The 18,140-nt window shown below is 62.3% G+C and overlaps 2 protein-coding genes across 3 annotated transcripts; both read right to left on the bottom strand.

Moving 5' to 3' along the window:
• Positions 1 to 1,916: 1,916 nt before the first annotated feature.
• Positions 1,917 to 15,051, bottom strand: ZFTRAF1 (zinc finger TRAF-type and ring finger containing 1). Of its 2 annotated transcripts, XM_087447228.1 has the most exons (4): positions 14,492 to 15,046; positions 5,197 to 5,435; positions 4,262 to 4,473; positions 1,917 to 2,642 (listed from the first exon to the last, which is right to left on the bottom strand). In XM_087447228.1, exons 1-4 carry the CDS (start codon positions 14,858 to 14,860, stop codon positions 2,251 to 2,253), a joined length of 1,212 nt encoding a protein of 403 aa, XP_087303354.1. In that variant the 5' UTR covers positions 14,861 to 15,046; the 3' UTR covers positions 1,917 to 2,250. The 2 variants fall into 2 exon arrangements, with proteins under 2 accessions (XP_087303354.1, XP_087303353.1); XM_087447227.1 differs by lacking the exon at positions 1,917 to 2,642 and having other exon boundaries at positions 3,019 to 4,473; positions 14,492 to 15,051.
• Positions 15,052 to 16,034: 983 nt separating this feature from the next.
• On the bottom strand, positions 16,035 to 17,841 carry TMEM276 (transmembrane protein 276). Its single transcript, XM_087447735.1, has 2 exons — positions 16,994 to 17,841; positions 16,035 to 16,811 (listed from the first exon to the last, which is right to left on the bottom strand). The coding sequence occupies exons 1-2, from the start codon at positions 17,084 to 17,086 to the stop codon at positions 16,326 to 16,328; spliced, it is 579 nt and encodes a 192-aa protein (XP_087303861.1). The 5' UTR covers positions 17,087 to 17,841; the 3' UTR covers positions 16,035 to 16,325.
• Between the last annotated feature and the right edge of the window lie 299 nt (positions 17,842 to 18,140).

Raw genomic sequence — 18,140 nt, 5'->3', positions numbered from 1 at the left:
GGTTACAGGGCAGGGCTGTGCTGGGGATGGCGATGCTGGGATGTATTAGCAGTCCTTTCAGGCACCCCTACACACCCACACTCCTAGAGAGAGGGCCTCGCCTGGTTGCCACCCAGCTCCAACACACACCCTTGGGCTGCCGGAAGTACTGACCCTGGTGCCCCAGAGCCCAGCCCCTCGTGCCCCCTACCCCACACATGCAAGGCTGCTAGCCCCAGGACTGAGGAGGCAGAGCCAAGGGGCCTCAGCCAGCCCTGGCTTCTCCCTTCTTGTGGCGCCCTGCCCAACCCGCTTTGGGAACCACATAGCTTCATCTACACACAGAAATCTGCTGCCTCCCACCCTGCCCCATCCCAGGAGAGCCGCCAGGGGCCCACCCTTCTGCTGACTCAATCCCTCACACAGGTACCCAAACGCACACAGACTGGGCAAGCCAGCCCCGCCGCGGCTCCCCTCACAACACGGTCACTTTGAAATTAAGAAACTCTACAGAGAAGGTGTTGATCCCCGAGAGACACCAAGATGCAGTGACATGTGCCATCCTCTACACACGAGACCTGATATGTGTGTACCTGAATGTCATCCTCTGTGCCCATCAGCTGGGGGCAGCCCTGAGGGCAGTGGGACTCACGCCACACTGTCTCTAGGTCAGAGATCGCTGCCCCCAAGGATGTGCTGGGCGCTGGGGTGGAGTCTTCCTCTGTAGAGAGCAGAAAACTAAGCATAGCGCCTCCTGGTCCCCTCAGTGGCCAGGCAGAGTCAGCCTTGCAGAAGGGAATACCCTGCGAGCCCCATGCCCTGGGCTGGAAACAGAAAGCCAAATAGGCTTCTCAGAAGAACCTGGGGAGCTGCCCTGGGGGAGAACTGACTCGGAGGGCCGCCTTGGCCACTAGGAACTAGGGTGAGGCTCCTGTTCTATCCTACAGCTCCTTCCCCTCATTTCTCAGCCCCTGACTTGAGGGCCAAAAGAAGCCCCCAGAGACAGGCCAGGCCCGCAGCTCTCTTCTTGCTGCCAGGGCTGCCCTACCTGCTGAGCCTGCAGGGCCCAGGCACTGGAGAGGCCAGGCTGGCAGTGGGCAGGTGGTGGGGGCTGCTGCTCTGAGGCATGGGGTGGGCCTGGACAGGGGCAAAGGAAACGGTTCTTTGGTATTGAAGCAATGAAAAGCTATTGCAGAAGAGTCACGTCTCCTAAGTAAGGGGAGTGGTGGCTAAGCTCTCCCCTTCCCAGAAGTTCCAAGGGTCCTGGGCTCCTCCAGGCAAGGCTCCTTCCCACACTGTGAGGCCCACACACCAGGCCTGCTCACTGCAGTCCTGGGGCTGGGGCTGCAAAGTCAAGGCTGGGAAGAGCCCACCTCCTTCAGGTGAGAAACCAGGCTGCCCAAGCACTGACCTCTGGAGCAGACCTCAGGACGCAGGGCCAGCAGCCGGTCCCTGAGAACAGCAAAGGGTGGCCGGCCCACCTGGACCCTCACCCAGCCAGGCTCATTCACCACCAGCGGCCCCCAGAGCTTCCCTCACAGCCTGGGGACGCTGTGCTCTCCAGGCTCAATACAGAACATAGATTCTCTCTCGCTAAATGTGTATACCTTACAGAAGAGCCTGTAAAGAGTTTAATTTTTTTCCTGGGAAGAAACAGAATTTCACCCTGCATTCCGAAACATCTGCTGAGCCCTGGTGGCCAAGTCCTGCCTCCCTGGAGTGGCTGGGGGGGTGGTGCGCTGGGGCTGCTGCGAGACCCCTGACCCTTACCACCCCCCAGACCTGGCCTGGGACGGAGGGGGCAGCATCTCCGAGTCTCTCCTGGGGGCACATGGAGGTGCAGTAACAGGGATGGGTAGGCTCTGACCCACAGGCCAAACCAAAGCTCCCAGGCTGTCCACTCACAGCCGCGCCTTCCCCTCCAACAAGACAGAAAATAGCAAACAAGGTGCCTTTTTAATTGCAATCAAATATGCCGTCTGAAGTCAGCTCGCCTGAGCCCGGCCCAGAGCAGGCAGTGCACCTCGCTGTGCTGGGGCTCCCTGAGCCGCCGTCTCCTCTGCAAGTGGCCCAGTCTCGGTGCCAGGAGAGGGGAGGCGGGGCAGAGGGCCGGGCGGAGGGCCGGGCGGAGGGCGAGGCAGAGCGCTCACACCATCGCACACACATGCAGACTTTCCCAACATTCACTTCTGTTCCTTCCTCCTTCACTAAAATGGTCAGAGAGCACAGTGAAGCCACTGGCGGGTGGGTGTGGGCAGCACGGCGCGCCGCCTACTTCTGTATCTGGAACAGGAAGAGCCGCAGGTTGATGTTCTTGGCGGCCAGCAGCTTGTTGCACTCCACGGAGTCGACGATGGGCAGTGGCACATAGTCCGTCTCGTTGCTCTCGTTGGTGAAGACGAAGTGATAGATGACGGGGCTGATCTTCACGTCGTCGTAAGGGCCCTTGAGCAGCAGGAAGGAGCACTCCAAGGGTGCCGTGACCTTGCTCTTGAGGAGGAGCTGGAAGGAGAGCGTGCGCTTGCAGGACAGGTTGGGGTTGCGCTCCGAGTCGTTCACGCGCGCCTTCAGGACCCACGTCTGGTTCAGCACCGTGAACCGCGGCGTCTCGTAGTACAGGCGCGTGATGAAGTCATCGGTGCGGTACGGCCGGAACTGGACCTCTGTGGAGACAGACAGGCCGGGAAGACCCGGCAGTCAGCGTGGGCAGGGCCAGGTGGCGGCGCCTTCCCGACCGGCCGGCCGAGGACACAGGCTCAGCCAGGGAGGAAGGCAACTTACCAGGACACAGCGTGCTCTACTTGTCACAACGCAAATCAAACGCAATTATGGCAAATGGAGGCGCACACAAGCTTTGGGGAAACAACTATAAACAGAAGTAACACGCGTTAGCTGTGAGGAGCCCAGAGGCTGCGGGAAGTGAGCAGCCAGCCCCAACCCCCACTGGCCTCCCTCCTCACCCTCCCCCAGGGCCCGTTCGGCAGAGGGAGAGGCCCCGCCCCAGGGGCGTGGGTAAGCAGACACACAGACAGGATGCAGTTCTGAGAACAAGTGCACTTTATTGTTTCCCATACAGAGCTGCCAGAAAAGCCGGCGGGCAGGCTGGCTCATGGCACTGGAGCCTACATTGGGCCGCAAGGCAGAGCGCCGGCGTGTGGCCCAGTGCTGGGCTCTGCTGGCCATCTGCCGGGCGGGTCAGTCAATGGGTGACTCTGCCGTCACAAAGTCCTCCCAGTGGCCCGTGGCTGGCAAGTCCCTCCATGAAGGTGGCCAGTCCTTCCTGAGTGGACAGGGCTCTCTGCCCACCACCGCTGCAGTCACAACACTTTGGCCTGCCTGGACCCTTGAAGCCTGACCTGGACTGTTTGTGCCATGGCACCCACCAGGGCGGCTGAAGCTGCAATTAACCGGGGGCCATGGCCTTCTGCTGCCGAGGCCCCTGGGCCCTCAGCCGCTCAGGCCTGAGCAGGCCCACACCCAGTCAGGCCCAGTCCAGGCAGCACGGTGTGACTGGCTGCCCATCACCGCCCTTGACGCACTGAGCCGGCCGCCTGGCGTGGGCTGGGCAGTAGAGGGCTGGAGTCTCCCTGAGTGGCCCCAGCATCAGCAGGTGCTTCTGGCTGTTCTCTGTGTCTGGACCAGGCTCTGGCCTGGCTCCTGCTCCCCAGCATGTCCAAAGGCAGTGGCAGTGGCCCGGAGAGCCCAAGAGATCCAGTGGGCCTGGGCGTGGTCCAGCCTGCCCAGCCCTGGGTGTCCACTCTCAGCTCTGCATTCTGAGCTGGGCACCCTCGACTCGTTCTGGAGCCCTGGCCCTGAGCATCTTCTTGCTGGCCTCAGGAGGCCCGTAGCCACTGCAGTGACCTCCCGCAGGTAGGACCCGATGTGACAAGTGCTCTTCTTGCCCCTGGCTCTGCAGGGCAGGCCCCCAGCTCCTGGGGTCCCCCAGACACACTCACTTTCTGGTTAGACCCCAACTTTCCCAGGGCTGTGCAGCCCCATGCAGTGAGGACACTGCTGGCTGGTGGGGCAGGGCTGGGGTGGGGAGGAGGGATGGAAGGGGCCTCTGTGAGAGCCATGCAGGTGTCTCCGGGGTCCTGCCCCAGCCACTCCCCTGCTTGGCCTCCGGCCTGTCTTCTCCCCCGAGGTATCCTCCCGTTCCCAGGAGCTTGTCCAGAGCCCAGCAGTCCGGCGCGACCTGTGCCCACTGCCCAGAGCCTGTTGATTTCCCGGTCCCCTAGCCGTGCGGCGTGCAGTGGGCGGTGTGTGGTGGGTGGGGCCTCACCTGTGTAGCCGATCTTCTCGAAGCTGAGCAGGCTGAAGACGCTGTTGTAGAGCTGCATCTCCCTGCGATGGCTCTGGTCCATCTCATCCAGGATCTCCATCAGCTCGTTGCCTGTCTTGGTTGGGTGGGCACATGCGGCCTCATGCACCGTCAGCTCGTGGAAGGGGCCATGCCAGGGGCAGCCGATGCGCTTGTACTTGCACTGGGTCACCCTGAAGAGGAGGTGAGCACTGTGGTCATGGCCTGTGCCCTGGGGAGGTGGCTGTGCCCAGTGGTCCTCCAAAGATGGGCCTCCGCCCAGCCCTGCTCATACACGAACGACTCACTGAAGGACACATTCGCCGTGTGCCGGCCCCCAGGAAGGGGTCAGAGCATGTCTGAGAGCCAGAGAGAGGAAGAGCACATGCGAGATGTGAATGCACATGCCACCTACACTCACTGCTATGGGGACTTTCTCCTGCTTGGCAATAGTGGCTATTGATCATGGTCCTGGACCCTAAACAGCTTCACTCCAGACAAGGCTCAGTGGCCTGGCCCCACCACAGGTGGCAGTGTCGACCAGCCAGGGTTGGGTTGGGGTGCCAATGCGGCCTCACAGGGAGCTCCCAGAGCTCCTGAGCTGGCCATGCTCTCCTGGGCCCAGGGATGCCAAGGACAGCCTGGAAGAAGCCACCACACAGCCATAGAGAACCCTAGAGAGCCAGGATGATGTCCAGACACCCACTGGGTGCAGATCCAAGCCCCCTACCCTCTGTGGGGCCACCCCCCTCCAGGGCCTGGGCCCCGAGCAGCTTCACACTGGCTCAGTCCTACGAGGTTGTCGGTGGGCTGCGTGTGTGGAACCCGAGGCCTGGGCAACCAGGACCAGCCAGAGCATCCCACACACTGGGGCCTCGCCCACACCAGAGTGGCCTCCAGCTCAGCCAGGTGATTACCTGTCCTGGCACTCTTCTTTCTGATGCCTCTCCAGGAGGGAGCGGGGAAACTGGCGCAGGCAGAAGCCACACTCGGAGGGCAGCTCGCTCACGGCTTTCTCCACAGCCAGGTTGCGGCAGCAGAGGCTCTTACTGATCTCACAGCGACAGTTGGGGCACGTAGCCTGCTCCTCCTTCAGCCGGGCATCTGCTAGTAGGTGGATAAAACAGCCAGCGCACATCAAGTGACCGTTAGTACACTGCGAAGAAGGAAAGGGAGATGAAGCTCACAGACCTGTGGGACTTGCACACACGCTCATGCTGCCCGCCGCACCCTGCCCCGCCGGCTCCAGCTAGGGCCAGGCCGGCAGCCATCCTGAGGGACTCCAGCTGTAGGAGGGGCTGCCAGCGAGGAGAGGAGCAGGCATGCTGGTGTTTAGTAAACACAGAGGGCCACTACACAGGAGGGACAGGCCTTTATCCTGGAGCACTGCAAGGACACAGCCACCTGGGCCCCTGTGAAGACGTGGGTGTCTCAAGGGCGGCCCTCATCAGCTTGCAGAGGTTATGGCTCTTCACTGAGGCAGGCCCGCTGGTGACTGGCCTGGCCATACAGGGGCTTGGAGCCTGGCCTTTTCCCATCCCAGGGGCCAGGGATTCTCCCAAGAGTCCCTACTGGCCCTGTTTCGGGACGCCTACACACTGGCTCTCAGCCGAGCACAGCAGTGGTGCTTAGCTATCAGGTGTTAAGTGGAGCAGTAGATGCTTCTCCTCATGCCAATGCAGGTGTGCCCTCTCCCTGGCCTTCAGAAGGCCAGTTCAGGCTGGGGGCTGGGGACCTGGCTCAGATTGACCCCCAGCCCAGACCTTCCACTCCAGCCCTCCTTGGCCAGCACAGGTGAGAGGGCAGCTGCCACCCACCCAGTAGGGCTGGCTACCTGCAGGGGCCTTCCCAAGAGCTGGTGGCTCAAGGCTGTGGTAGGAGGGAGGCCAAGTTGGCTCGGGACACGGGTGCACGGGCACAGTGTGTGCCTGCGGGAGGGGAAAAGGGTACATGGGCACAGTGTGTGCCTGGGGGATGCGGGAACAGGGGCTGCATGCAGGACGTATTGCCGGGTTGGGTCAAGGGGACCCAGGCCCCCTCCCTTTCTGAACCCACAGATCTGAGACCTGGACACTGCCTTTCAGCAACCTGCCCTCTCGCTGGGGTCCTTGCACGTGTGTATAGCCGGCTGCCAGCTCAACGCCTATCTTGGGTCTCTTGCTGGCTCCACACACACCTCCTGAGCACCCACTTGGTACCATCAAGAGACATACAGGGTGGGCTGTGGGCTGGGCCCTCCAGGGACTCACAGTGTTGGGAGAAGAAAGGCTCACAAAGAAATCAGGAGGTACAACAGCTAAGACTGGGGCTGAGTGTCCTCCTGGGGCTGACACAGCTCCCCTCAGGCCTGGCCTGTGAGGCTGGTGCAGATGAGAAGGGGCAAGTGTGGTCTCACAGTGCCTGGGGAATGTTGAGGGCAGAGGTGTAAGGGCCTTGGGCTGAGCTTTGCACTGGGGGCCCATCAAGGGCTAGCTGGATTTCCATGTGGAAAGACTGCCCCACAGCCGGCTGAAGATGAACAGGCAGGCAGCGCTTTCAAAGGCCTCTCTAGCGGCTGGCCTCGGCTCGCCAGCCCTGGCAAACCTCCAGATAGCCAGTGGGCCACAGGCTTCCCTTGGGGTCCAGGAACCTTTTGAGAGGGAGATGCAGTGGGGCAGAGAGGCACTCTGGAGCCACTGCCTGGGCTCGCTCGCCAATGTGGAGTCCTCAGTAAATGCCAGCTGCCATCCCAGCGCTTCAGGGGTCTGTGCATCCTGAGCTGAGAAGCAGCAGGAGGCTGAGCGAGCTCTGAGCACCGAGGCCTGGGCCTGGGGTCTAGTGAGTGATGGGACCTACATGCTGAGGACTGACAGTGGGGGCAGGGGAGCCAGGACAAAAGCCTCATTCACAGAATCCATGTCCACACAAACACCAAAGATTATTTGCACTCAAATCCCAATTTCCAAGTCAGGTCAAAAATCAAATGTGCAAGATGAAGGAGAGCTGGCTGGGCTCAGACTAGAGGAACTGGGTCTGACAAGGGCCGGCCAGCACCAGTTCTGGGCACAAGGGCTGGCTGGGGGTGGGGAGTGAGGCTGGTCCCAGGAGCAGTCAGGACGAGGTGAGGCCTGCCCACAGGAGGAGCAGGGTGGACAAGAGGTCTGTCTTGTCCACCCCTAGGGGTCAGTGGAGAAGCCAGAGATGCAGTGAGTGGAGAGGAGGGCAGGGGGACACAGACGCCACTGGCCGCTGCCACCCCTTGAGAGGCACGGACCAGGGGCCAGGGTCACAACCCCTCTCACAGTCCCTGCCAAGGGCCTGACCCAACAGAGGCCCAGCTTTGCCACGCCACAGCCCCAGGGAGAGGATCGCTGCAGCTTCCAGATGCTGGGAGGGAAGCAGCACATGCTGACGTGACCACTTGTTCATGGGAGGAGGAAACCTCAGGGTGCCCCTTGGAAGTGAGGCCAAGAGTTGGGGCACCACGCTCCACGAAGCCCCAACGGCTGCCCAGCACCCCCAGTGAGGAAGCCCGGCAGGACACCAAGACCTTCCCAGGGCCTGGAGGATGCTAACACCAAGACTCCCCCCAGCTGGGGGCCCCACGCCTCTGTGTGGCCAGCTCTAGTGCAAGATGCCTCCTGGTGAGAGGCTGCCCGGGCAGGGCCCAGCCCTGCAGTCACCTCAGGGCCCCTCCCTGAGCAGAGTGGCCTGCTGGGCCCCACCCACCTGGTTTCTCTTCTGTCTCTGGGTGGCCCAGTCAGGGTGTGGACCTGAGAGTGAGACTGAGGATGGAGTCCTGGGACTCCTGAGGGACAATGAGGCTGCCAAGCGTGTAACCACTTACCTCCCAGCACCGCCCTGAGAGCTCACTGCTCTGGAGCAGAGAGCCTGCCTGTACACCCTCGTGGCAGGCCTCTCGTTAGAGCCTGGGGGCTGCAGCAACACCCGAGCTCCCCAACCAGCCCCTGCCCCCTTCCTCCCAGAGCCCCCAGACCCAACACAGGCTCAGATGATACGGCACCACAGGGAGGCAGTGCTGACCCTGCCCTCCTCTAGGCCTTCTGGGAGAGCCTGTAGGCTCTGGGGGAAGGTGGGGTCACTGTCCCTTCGACCCCAACAGCTCAGCTCTGAGTGGGAGCACGGCAAGCCAGCAAGATACTTCAGAGCACTGCTGGCCTGGCCAAGGACAAGCCCATGTCCACACGCAGCCAGCCCCTCACCAGCTACCCAAGGGATGCTCTCTGGGTGGATACCAGGTGGCTGGCCCGGGCCCAGCCAACACCCAGCCCAGGTGGTCTGTCCATAGCAGGTCTGTCCACACCATGCTCCAGAGCCCTCCCCACCATCCAGGCCCCTCTTGGCCTCCTGAGCAAGACCCCAACTCTGCACTCAGGCTTTGCCACAGGGCAGCACAGACTCGGCCTCCACAGTGGCCAGGCTGGACCACACCTGCCCCAATCTGCCCAGCCAGAAGCCAGGCCCCAGAGGACTCTGCACAGCGCCGGCTGCACGCCAAGCCTATAATGGACAGCACCAGCCAGGGCAGCTCAGAGTGCCCCACTCGATATGCTAGGGCCAAGCCGCCAAGAGCCTGGGTGCCCCAAGAAGCAGCTCCTGCAGCGCCCAGGCCAGGATGCCTTCCCGCCACCTGCCAGGAAGACCTTGATGGTAGGGAGGGGCAGGGAGAGAGGTCCCACAACCCAGGACAACGTAGGGCCTCCCAGACCCTCCCAGGACAGATGCTGGCTTAGAACCGGCCCACAGATCACCAGCAGCATAACCCTAGGCTGGTCACTTCCCTCTCTGGGCTTCGATTTCCTCAGGCACAAAAGGCAACCAGAAGAGGACTGGCCTCGTCACGTGCTGGGAGGCAGGATAGACAACACATACGGCAGCATGGCTTGGCCCCCAGCACACGGTGGGCACAAAACAAACACCCACGCCCGTGGTCATCATGCAGCAGAGGCCGGCCAGCCCCTCACACGGCCCCCACCTGCAGAGCCCTCAGAAGGGACTCCAGGCACAGGCCTATGATTTCAGCAAAAGCCCCTCCCTCGCCCCTGGGGGGCCTACCCCCAAGCCCCTCTGCAAATGGCCCAGAAGCAGGCATTTGTACCTGTCCCCCCAGGACACCACCCAGCAGCTCCTCCCTCTGCCTGGCCACAGGCAGCTCACATGCACCAGCTGCGTATGCCCGGGGCCTCCATCTGAGCCAGATTCTCCTCTGGGCTAAGGGGAAGCTGAATGGACCGTCCAGACTCATGAGAAAGAGCCCTGATCCCTGGCAAGCAGGTCTTAGAAAACGCCCCCTCATACACAACTTTTGAGAACCAAGCCCTTGGTGAGTAGGCCTTTTAGGCCCTCTTTTAAGCCTGGAGTGCATGGTCCTCCCAAACTCTGGGATCCCCCCATATCCACTCTTTCCCACCAGAGGAAGGCTCAGCACCCAGGCCCACGTGAGCAGCCCATCCTCCAAAGCACAGTTGAGGGTACCAACCCCAAAAGTGCTGCTCAGCCCAGCTGGAGGTCTGCCCTCCCCAGGACCAGCAGGGCCTCAGGGCACTCCATACCCCCATAAGCTCGGCACAAGGTCCCCTCAACCTCTCCAGTTACGGGGCCTCGAAGGGACTGCGCAATGTCCAAGTCACACGGCTGTTTCAGGTGAAGCCAGGACTCCAACCTTCCACCAGATTTCGGGTTTGAAGTCCTGGGCCAGCAGTTCCCAATGGCATGCCACCCTGAGAGCCAGGACTCGGGCGGGAAGCAGTCAATCCCGCAGAGTCAGGCTGTTACTCAGAACCTAAGTGCTGCCTGGATCGAAAGGTAACTCAGACGACAGATCACCACCACACAACACAACTTCTTATCTAGCCAGAGTCCAGAAGCTTTCTCCTCTCTGCCCTCGTTCTGGATGCCTAAGCAGACATATTTTCAGTCCTTTCTGCTACCTTTCTCACCTCAAACCACGAACTAGCCACAGTCTGGGAGCTGGGGAAAAGGAACCCAAGCTATGTGGGTGGGCAGCCCCACCAGGGGTTCCTTAAATATCACCTTGGACAGAGCCTGTGGCACTGGCCACGCTGACGGCCGCTGAAACGGTGTGCTTGGAGGCTCCCGAGACCTGTGCCCACACTGGCCAGGGCCCACCTAGAGATGGAGCCACCCCTGCTTCCTGGGCCTTTCACCAGCGTGACCGCGAGTCAGGTAACCAGTCCCCTTGGGCCAGGGCCTGAGCTGAGTCCTAGCAGAAACAGGAGGCCTTAGGAGTGGGAGGCGCAGCAGGCCATACCTACCACTCCCACAGGGCAGACAGCGGCAGTGCCCCAGTCAGGTGGGGAGGAACCGGCACCCTGTAGCAGAGAGAGAAGAGGGCCTCTTCTCAGCGTGGGAGCACTGCCTCAGTGGGCCCATGAGGAAGAGCAGAAGTGAGCAGGGACAGGGAGAGGGCACCCAGGCAGAAGGGGCACAGGAGCAATGGGCTGGAGAAGCAGGGCACACTGCTGGCAAGGCCCAGGTCTGAGGCTGGGAGTGGTGGGCACAGGGGCCAGAAGGCCAGTTGGGGCCATATCCCATGACAAGGGCCCCCTGACTACTCCTTCATCCTGACGGGGTCAGGGGGTCACGAGGAGCTCTTCTGGCCGGTGAGGGGTGGGGGAGCTGTGCAGCCCCTCCCTCCAGACGCCAGTCCACGGTTCAGGGCCTCGGCTCATGTCAGCAGGCCCAGGTCTGTCTTTTTCTTTTTCTGCTAAGGAAGATTTGCCCTGAGCTAACATCTGTGTCAATCTTCCTCTATTTTGTATGTAGGTCGCCGCCACAGCATGGCCGCTGAGTGGTGTAGGTCCTCACCCAGGAACCAAACCTGGGCCACTGAAGCGGAGCACGCAGAACTTAACCTCTACACCAGTGGGCTGGCCCCAGGTCTGTCTTATGGAGGACACACTGGGCCTCATGTGAAGGGCTAGGGGAGAGACCAGGAGGCAGGTCAGGGAGGTGCGCCACTCCAGGCACCACTGAGGCTGTGTTTCCCCCAGAGAAGGCACTCTCATGGGCAGAGGAGCATGGTCACATTGCCCTGGGGCCACAGGCTGCATCCAGAGCACGTGCTGGCACAAGGTGCCCGTCGCCTGCTCCTGCATGGAGCTCCTACGTGAGTATTCCTGATGCACCTCCAGTCCTCCTACCCCTGCAGAACATCAAAGCCAGCCAGCATCTACTGTACCTGCCCTGCCCTGTCCTAACACAGACCATAGAGAGAACCACGTGTATGAGTGCCTTGGTCTGACCCCAGAGCGTTTCCAAACCCAGGTGTGCCGGGCAGATAGGGGAGCCAGCCCTGCAGGGCCAGGGACTCAGACTCAGGAGCAGGTGGACAAGCCCACCCATGCAGCCCACATCTGCTTGAGGCGAGCTCTCGCCACTACCAAGGTTTCTCTAGTGCCACGGAGGTGGGGTTTGGTGGCCAGAGAGCAAGCTCTCGAGTTACCGTGCACCCAGCTAACTCCAGAAGCCCATGGAGTTGTCTCCTGCAGCTCAGTGCCAGACACAGCACACAGGGCTCAGCATGGTCACCGGCTCTTCTCCTCACCCCAGAGCTGGGCACCATCTGAGAAAGCCCCTAGATGAACAGTGGGGCTGGTGCCAGCCCCAAGCCATGCATCCCGGTGGTGTTAGGAAAAATGTTGCCAGTAGGAACAGAGTGAAACGTGCTTGAGACTAGCCCACCAGAGATGGCCAGCAGAAGTGGTGGGGCTGAGCCCAGGCCAAGAGGTGACAGCCAACAGTGGGCCCTGACCAGGGACATGAAAAAGGCTCTATGCCCACCCATCTTGAGGCAATGTGTGTGGGGCCCATGTCATCTGTGACCAGATCCTCCTGGGAGCAAAACCAGCTCTGACGCCAACCAGGCAATGGCCCATGCCTCCAGGCTTGTCCCAACCTGTCCTCAATGTCCCCATTCAGGGTCGCTGTGAGGGTGAAGTGGAATGCTGCAAGCGGCAGGAGCCACCCTCCTTCCCCCAGCCCCTCCCTCAGGCCCCTCACACCCCAGCCTCCAGCACAGGCACTGCTGTGCATCCATGCCTGATGTGCTGCCCATCCCATGGCTGGTCTTACAGCAGCCAAAGCGAGTTCTGACCCATGGAGGGGCTCCAATCAACCCTTCTAGGGCCAAGGCTCTCGCACTGATCACACATTCCAGAGCTTTCTCCGGGCCTCTAGAGATGAGAGGAAAACAACTCTCTACCAAGGCCCAGGTGTCACTTGGGAAGAAAGAAGGAGGAGCAGGGGTTCAGTGCCAGAGCCTGCAGCTCAGCGTCAGTGGGCTCTCCATGCTCGGTGGGCCTGTTCCCAGGAATCAGAGCCCCCTAGGCCATGGAGAGGGCCACAGGTCAGGGTGGCCCCAGTGCCTTCACTCTCCATCACAGCTGCTCAGCTATCTGCCTCTGGCTGCCGAGACAAAACTCAGCTCCCAGCACAGTGCAGGCCGGTTTGAACCAGCCAGGCTCAGAGGTCCAGTCACCAGCGGCTCTGGCCAGAGGCAGAGCTGAGGCTCTCTGTGCTGAGTGGACCAGGAGCCAGCACCAAGTGGCCTATCGTTATGCCAGGTCCAGCTCCAGCCCATTCACAGAAGGAAAGACAAGGAGACCCCTGAATTCCCCTGGGACTCCCTCCACCACTGGCTTGGCTTCCTGGGTTCTCACTCAAGGCCCGAGGAAGGAAGAGTTCTTCCATCTGGGAGTATCAAAAGGTGGTGGGCAAAGAAAAAAGGGGCCAGAGAGAGGACAAGTCCTGAGAGGCACCCCCAAGGCTGAGGGGTTTATGGGAAGTGCTCCGCCAGCTGGTACTGGGCCAGAAGGCCTCTGGTATTCCTGAGCTAGGGGCTCTGGCCAGGAGCTTCCCAAAGTCCAGGAAAGTGGATTGAGAACCAGCACCCTCTCCCCAAAGAACGCAACCCACCTCCCTGTCAATGCCTTTTCTTTTCTCCCTCCATTACGCGGGCACACTGGGGTCCTCCCAAGCAACCTGCCAGAGTGGGATGGATTTAAAGATTCAGAGGTTGAGAAAATGACAACTCAGACTAGCCCCACACTGCTTACTACAAAAAATGGCCCTCTCACCCACAGCCCCCAGTTTGAGCAGAAAAAGGGAAACAACACCTCATCAGCCACGTCCAGATCCTGTAAGTGCAAAGAAAAGGATAGGAAACCCGTTTCATTCCTCAAAGGAGCACCCCCTCCCTGGGGGCAGGGGGTATCAGAAGTGGGGTGGAGGTTAAGGTGGAGAGAAACAGACAAAGAAAGTAGGACACTGTACAATGACTCTGGGGCCAGCCTGGGACCCCTGCTGCAACGTGGTGCACATGTGAGACCCACCTGGGCTTGGTACCCTCTCTGATGGTCCTGAGCTTGTTAAGGACTCTGAGTTCAGCCTCCATGCTAGATCCTCAAATGGGGGAAGGAGGGTGGACAGACCTCCTGGAGTGTTGGCAGCCTAGGAAGCCACGCCTGGCATGGGTGAGACAGGATGAGGGGACCCTAGCCAGAGGCATAGCATGTCCAGAAGGGACTGGGTCTGGCTGGGGCTGGAGAAGGAACCCATACTGTGAGGCTGGAGGCAGGTGGTTCATCCAGACTAGGAATGAAAGAAAGAGACCAAGGAGGGAAAAGAGGCGATACCCTCCCTTCCCAATGTTTTTCCAGAAAGAAACAGACAAAGCGAAGTGGATTCTTTCCCGGGGGAGGTAGAAGGGGTACACGAGGAGAGTGAGGACAGGCTTTGGGGGTGTGGCTACCAAAAGAATAGAGAAGATCTCTTGAGTAAAAAGATCGGGGGGGGGGGGGGGTGCGGGGGGGGGGGTCCCGGAGCCCAGGGAGCTCGGGAATGACGACAGCAGGCTCTGAGGTGGGAAGAGCGTGGGCATCCGTCCTCAGCTTTCTGTGCAGTCAGTCTGAGAGGGTGGGGGGGAGTGATGAGGAGGGGGCAGCTGGAAAGAGAAACAGGATCTAAGTGGGAGAGGTGAGATTCGGATCGGGAAATAAGGACAGCCAGAACAAGAAAGAAGGAGATTCCGCGCAGAAAACAACACAGTCTGAGAGGAGAAGAACGAGGAGCTTCCGAACGGGCGTGGAGTCCCGGCCCCGGCCCGGCCGGCCCGCCGGCCTGCGAGGAAACGCGGCGCGGGGCCGGCCGCGGCGGGCTGGGGCCGGGTCGGGGTCGGGCCGGCGGCCCTACCTGGTACACGGAGGCCTTGGGCAGGTCCAGGCAGACGGTGCAGCACAGCACCGAGTAGAGCCGCTCCTCCAGCTTCCCGCTGCCCGCCGCCGCCGCCGCCGCCGCCGCCGCCTCGGCCGCCTCGGCCGCCCGCAGCCGCTTCTTGGGCGGCGCGTCGGGGTCGCCGGCCGCCTCCTGCAGCTGCCGGGCGCCCGCCAGGCCCGCCTCGTCCGGGATCCCGGGCCCCGCCGCCTCGCCCAGCGCCACCGCCGGCCCCGCGGCCGCCCCGGGCCCGGCCCCGACACCGACCCCGGCCCCAGCCCCGGCCGGCACAGCGCCTGCGGGCCCCGCGGCCGGGCCGCCCCCGCCGGCCTCCTCGGCGCCGGACATCGAGGCCAGCCGGCCCGGCGGGCGGGTGCAGGCGCGCTTCCGCGCCTGGAGGTTAGGGGCGCCGCGCGCTCCCGCCGCCCTCTCGCCGCAGCCGCGATCCCGCAGCCCCGCTCCCTGCGCTGCCGCCTCAGAGGGTCCGGCCCGCGCGTCGCCCCGCAGCCGCCGCGGCCACCAACCCCGGCGCAGCCGCCATCTTTGTTTTCGCTGCGCGCTCCCCCACCCCCGCCGCCGCCACCGCCCCCTCGTTCTCCCTGTCACGTGAGCAGCGCGGGACCAGTGGGGGCGCCGCTCGGGGCGAGACAGTGCTGCGGCCAGAGCCAATGGGCACTCGAGAGCTCCCGAAGGCCCGCCCCTGCAGAAAGTGGGCAGGGAGGGGGCGGGGCCCAGGGCGATCCGCGGAGGGGCGCGCGCCTGGGGTCGGGGCGAGGGCGGCGCTTCCGGCCGTCTAGGGCGCGGCCCACACGTCGCGGGTCACCGGGGACGGGGGGCAGCGCTGGACCCCACGTCGGGGTGTGCGTGCGCCTTTGTCCACCGACACTCGGGCTTGCGTGCGCGGGGCTCTAGCGTGGCTCCCGGAGCGACAAACCCCGGGGGCCACCCCTTTCCCTCCTGTGCGGGACCAGATGTGCTTCCACAGGACTCAAGCGCCCGGACTCCCCGCGGGAGGACTCTGGACCCCGAATCTAACCCACTGCTCTGGCCAATCCCGTTTCCTAATCCTGGGGTTGGGAGCTGAAGAAGGGTCCACTGAGGAAAGTAAGGGTCTTAGGAAATCAGGACTTGCGTTGCACAGGCCAGAGGGCAAACAGGTAGAGGTCGAGTCAGCAACGGGGAGATGTGCGTTTCTGGAAGCAGCTGTGGTACAGCCCTCCCCTGCTTCCACCCCAGGCAGCAGCCCGTGAAGGTCACTGCCCTAGAGGGCCACCTGCCAGGCCGTGCAAGGATATTCAGAACCCCACTATGTCCCAGGAGAGCAAGGGCCCAGGAGTATGTCTTCTCAGTCCAGGGGCTCTCCTGACAAAGATACCAGCAGGAGGCCAGGCTGGGGGAGGCCCCGTGGCTGGTTCCAGCGCATTCCCTTCCTTCGCTCCGAGAAATCAGCTGCTGCTCTAGGAGCCTTAGGAAGCTCCCCGGAGGACCCCTCAATCCCTCTTAAGAATGGGCAGATTCCACATTTCTGCTGAATCCCCAAGGTTTATTGGAGACCAGGCCTCTCTCTGGATCCATGACCATGGCCTGCCCAGAGTCAGGCCCCAAAACATGCCTAAGACCCCTTCATTCTGGTCTGCGCAAGTCCCCACACTCAGCCAGAGAAGGGGCAGCGCCCAGACTCTGCTCTCTGATGGGTCACCCTACAGCAAGCCCACTTGGGGAGAAAGGACAGTCTATCCCTAGGGGAGGAGGCCCCAGGAGCAGGCTGGTGGGAGAGGGAGGTGATAGTCAGGGCAGAAGCCCTGCCTTGCTGTCACTCCCACTGCAGGCGCTGTGTGTGCAGAGCCCGGTGGTAGGCCCAACTGCCCACGGCCAGGGCCCCTCGACAGACATCCTCCTTTGGCAGCAGCAGCAGTCTGTCCTCCTCCACCCGGCTCAGGAGGCCTGCAGCACCCAGCATCGCACCCCCCCACATTCCATAAGTGTTGGTCGTGAAAACAGCCACAATGAGGATGGTCACTGCGACCACCAGCACCACTGCCTGACCAGCCACAGAGCGGCCCTCAGCGCTAAGGTGGTCACCTGCCACTGCCAGCACCATGCCTCCTCCCAGGAGCAGGTTGGCGGAGGAGCGGTCCCCATTCACCCAGTGGAAATCGAAGGCAAGAAGGGGTAGGCCAATGACAGTGGCTACCCAGGCTCCAGCAAGACAGTCTTCATCTGTGCCCAGTCCTGGGGCCAGCATGGTGGCGGCAGCCAAGGCCTGGAGCAGGAAGCCAGCAGCAGCCCCTCGACTTGCCTGTCAACACAGAGAAAGGAGATGTGGGAAAAAGAGGTCAGAGCCTTTCTTTAAGCAGGGAAGGGTCTGGGGGTCTCATGGAAGCCTGGCCCCCAGACTCACCCTCTCCCTGATCCAGGTAACTAGCTAGGTCCCTGGGGTTTGGGAGTGGGATATGCCCCTGCCTGACCCAGCGTACTCACCTGGGCAGTACTCACGGCTGCATGCAGAGACACCACTCCCAGCGCCAGGTGAGACAGGGCCGTGCTCCACTCACCCCACGGCTTGGGGGCCATGGCACTTCGGGCGGTAGTGAGTTTGAGGAGACAGTGAGTTTGAGGATCCTTAGCTTTGGAGAGGAAGAAAGAACGCAGAAGCCGGCGATCTGGAGCCCTAAGGGCGACTCTCCAGGACTTCCAGGTTCCAGAGCCACATTTCTAAATGTTGGGATAGGCTCATCCGAAACTTTCGGCAGCCCTGAGGCCACTGGACACAACTGTGGGGAAGAAAAACCTAATTCGGCCAGGAAAAGAAAGGAGAAGGCGGCGCGGGGCCTGGGCTGGGTGGGCGTGAGCCCTGGGGCCCTGGAACCAAAGTCGGGGCGCCGGGTCCCGGGGAGAGGGGCGCGGGGTGCGCACAAGCCCACTCCACCTGGGCCCTGCGCTCGGGGAGGCGCCGTCCTCGGCCTGGAAGGAGCGACGACGCAGGCCCTCAGGGGAGGCGGAGCTGCGCGTCCCGGACGTAACGGCGAGCGAAAGGCCGGAATGTGCCCACCGCGCCGCCCGCTGCCCCCCCGCCTCCGTGCCCGGCCCGCGGAGCTCCGGCGCGAACCAACGAGAGGAGCGGAGGCTAGAGCGGCAGGGGGCGGGGCCTGGGCGGAGGGGGCGTTCTAGGAGAGCGAGATGGGGTTGTAAAACAGGGGCGGGGACTAGGAAGAGGAGGCTATTAACGAGGATACGGGTGTATTAGTTCAGTGGTTTGGAGGGATCTGTGGTGAGAGGAGGGACGGGTCTGAGGAAGGGTCTGTGAGGGGAGCGGGTCTGGGCAGGGCTGTGAGGGGAGGGACGAAGATCTAAGAGGGGCGGGGCAGGGCTGTGAGGAGGGGGGGCTGTAAGAGGAGGGGGCTATGAGGGAGGCGGGGGGCTGTGACGGAAGGGGCTTTGAGGAGAACGACGGGGCTGTAAGAGGAGGGGGCTTTGGGGGTAGGGGAGACGGCTGTGAGGGGAGGGGCAAGGCTATGAGAGCAGGGGACTGTGATGAGAGGGCGGGTCTGTAAGAGGACGGGGCTATGAGGGGAGGGGAGGGGAGGGGCTGTAAGAGGAGGGGGCTATGAGAGGAGGAGAGGGGCTG

The sequence above is a fragment of the Ceratotherium simum genome, chromosome 23, assembly GCF_057802395.1.
Source record: "Ceratotherium simum simum isolate JZ-2026a chromosome 23, ASM5780239v1, whole genome shotgun sequence".
Taxonomy (NCBI): domain Eukaryota; kingdom Metazoa; phylum Chordata; class Mammalia; order Perissodactyla; family Rhinocerotidae; genus Ceratotherium; species Ceratotherium simum.
Note: the sequence above shows the minus strand (reverse complement) of the source record. Positions and strands in the feature narration are given on the sequence as shown.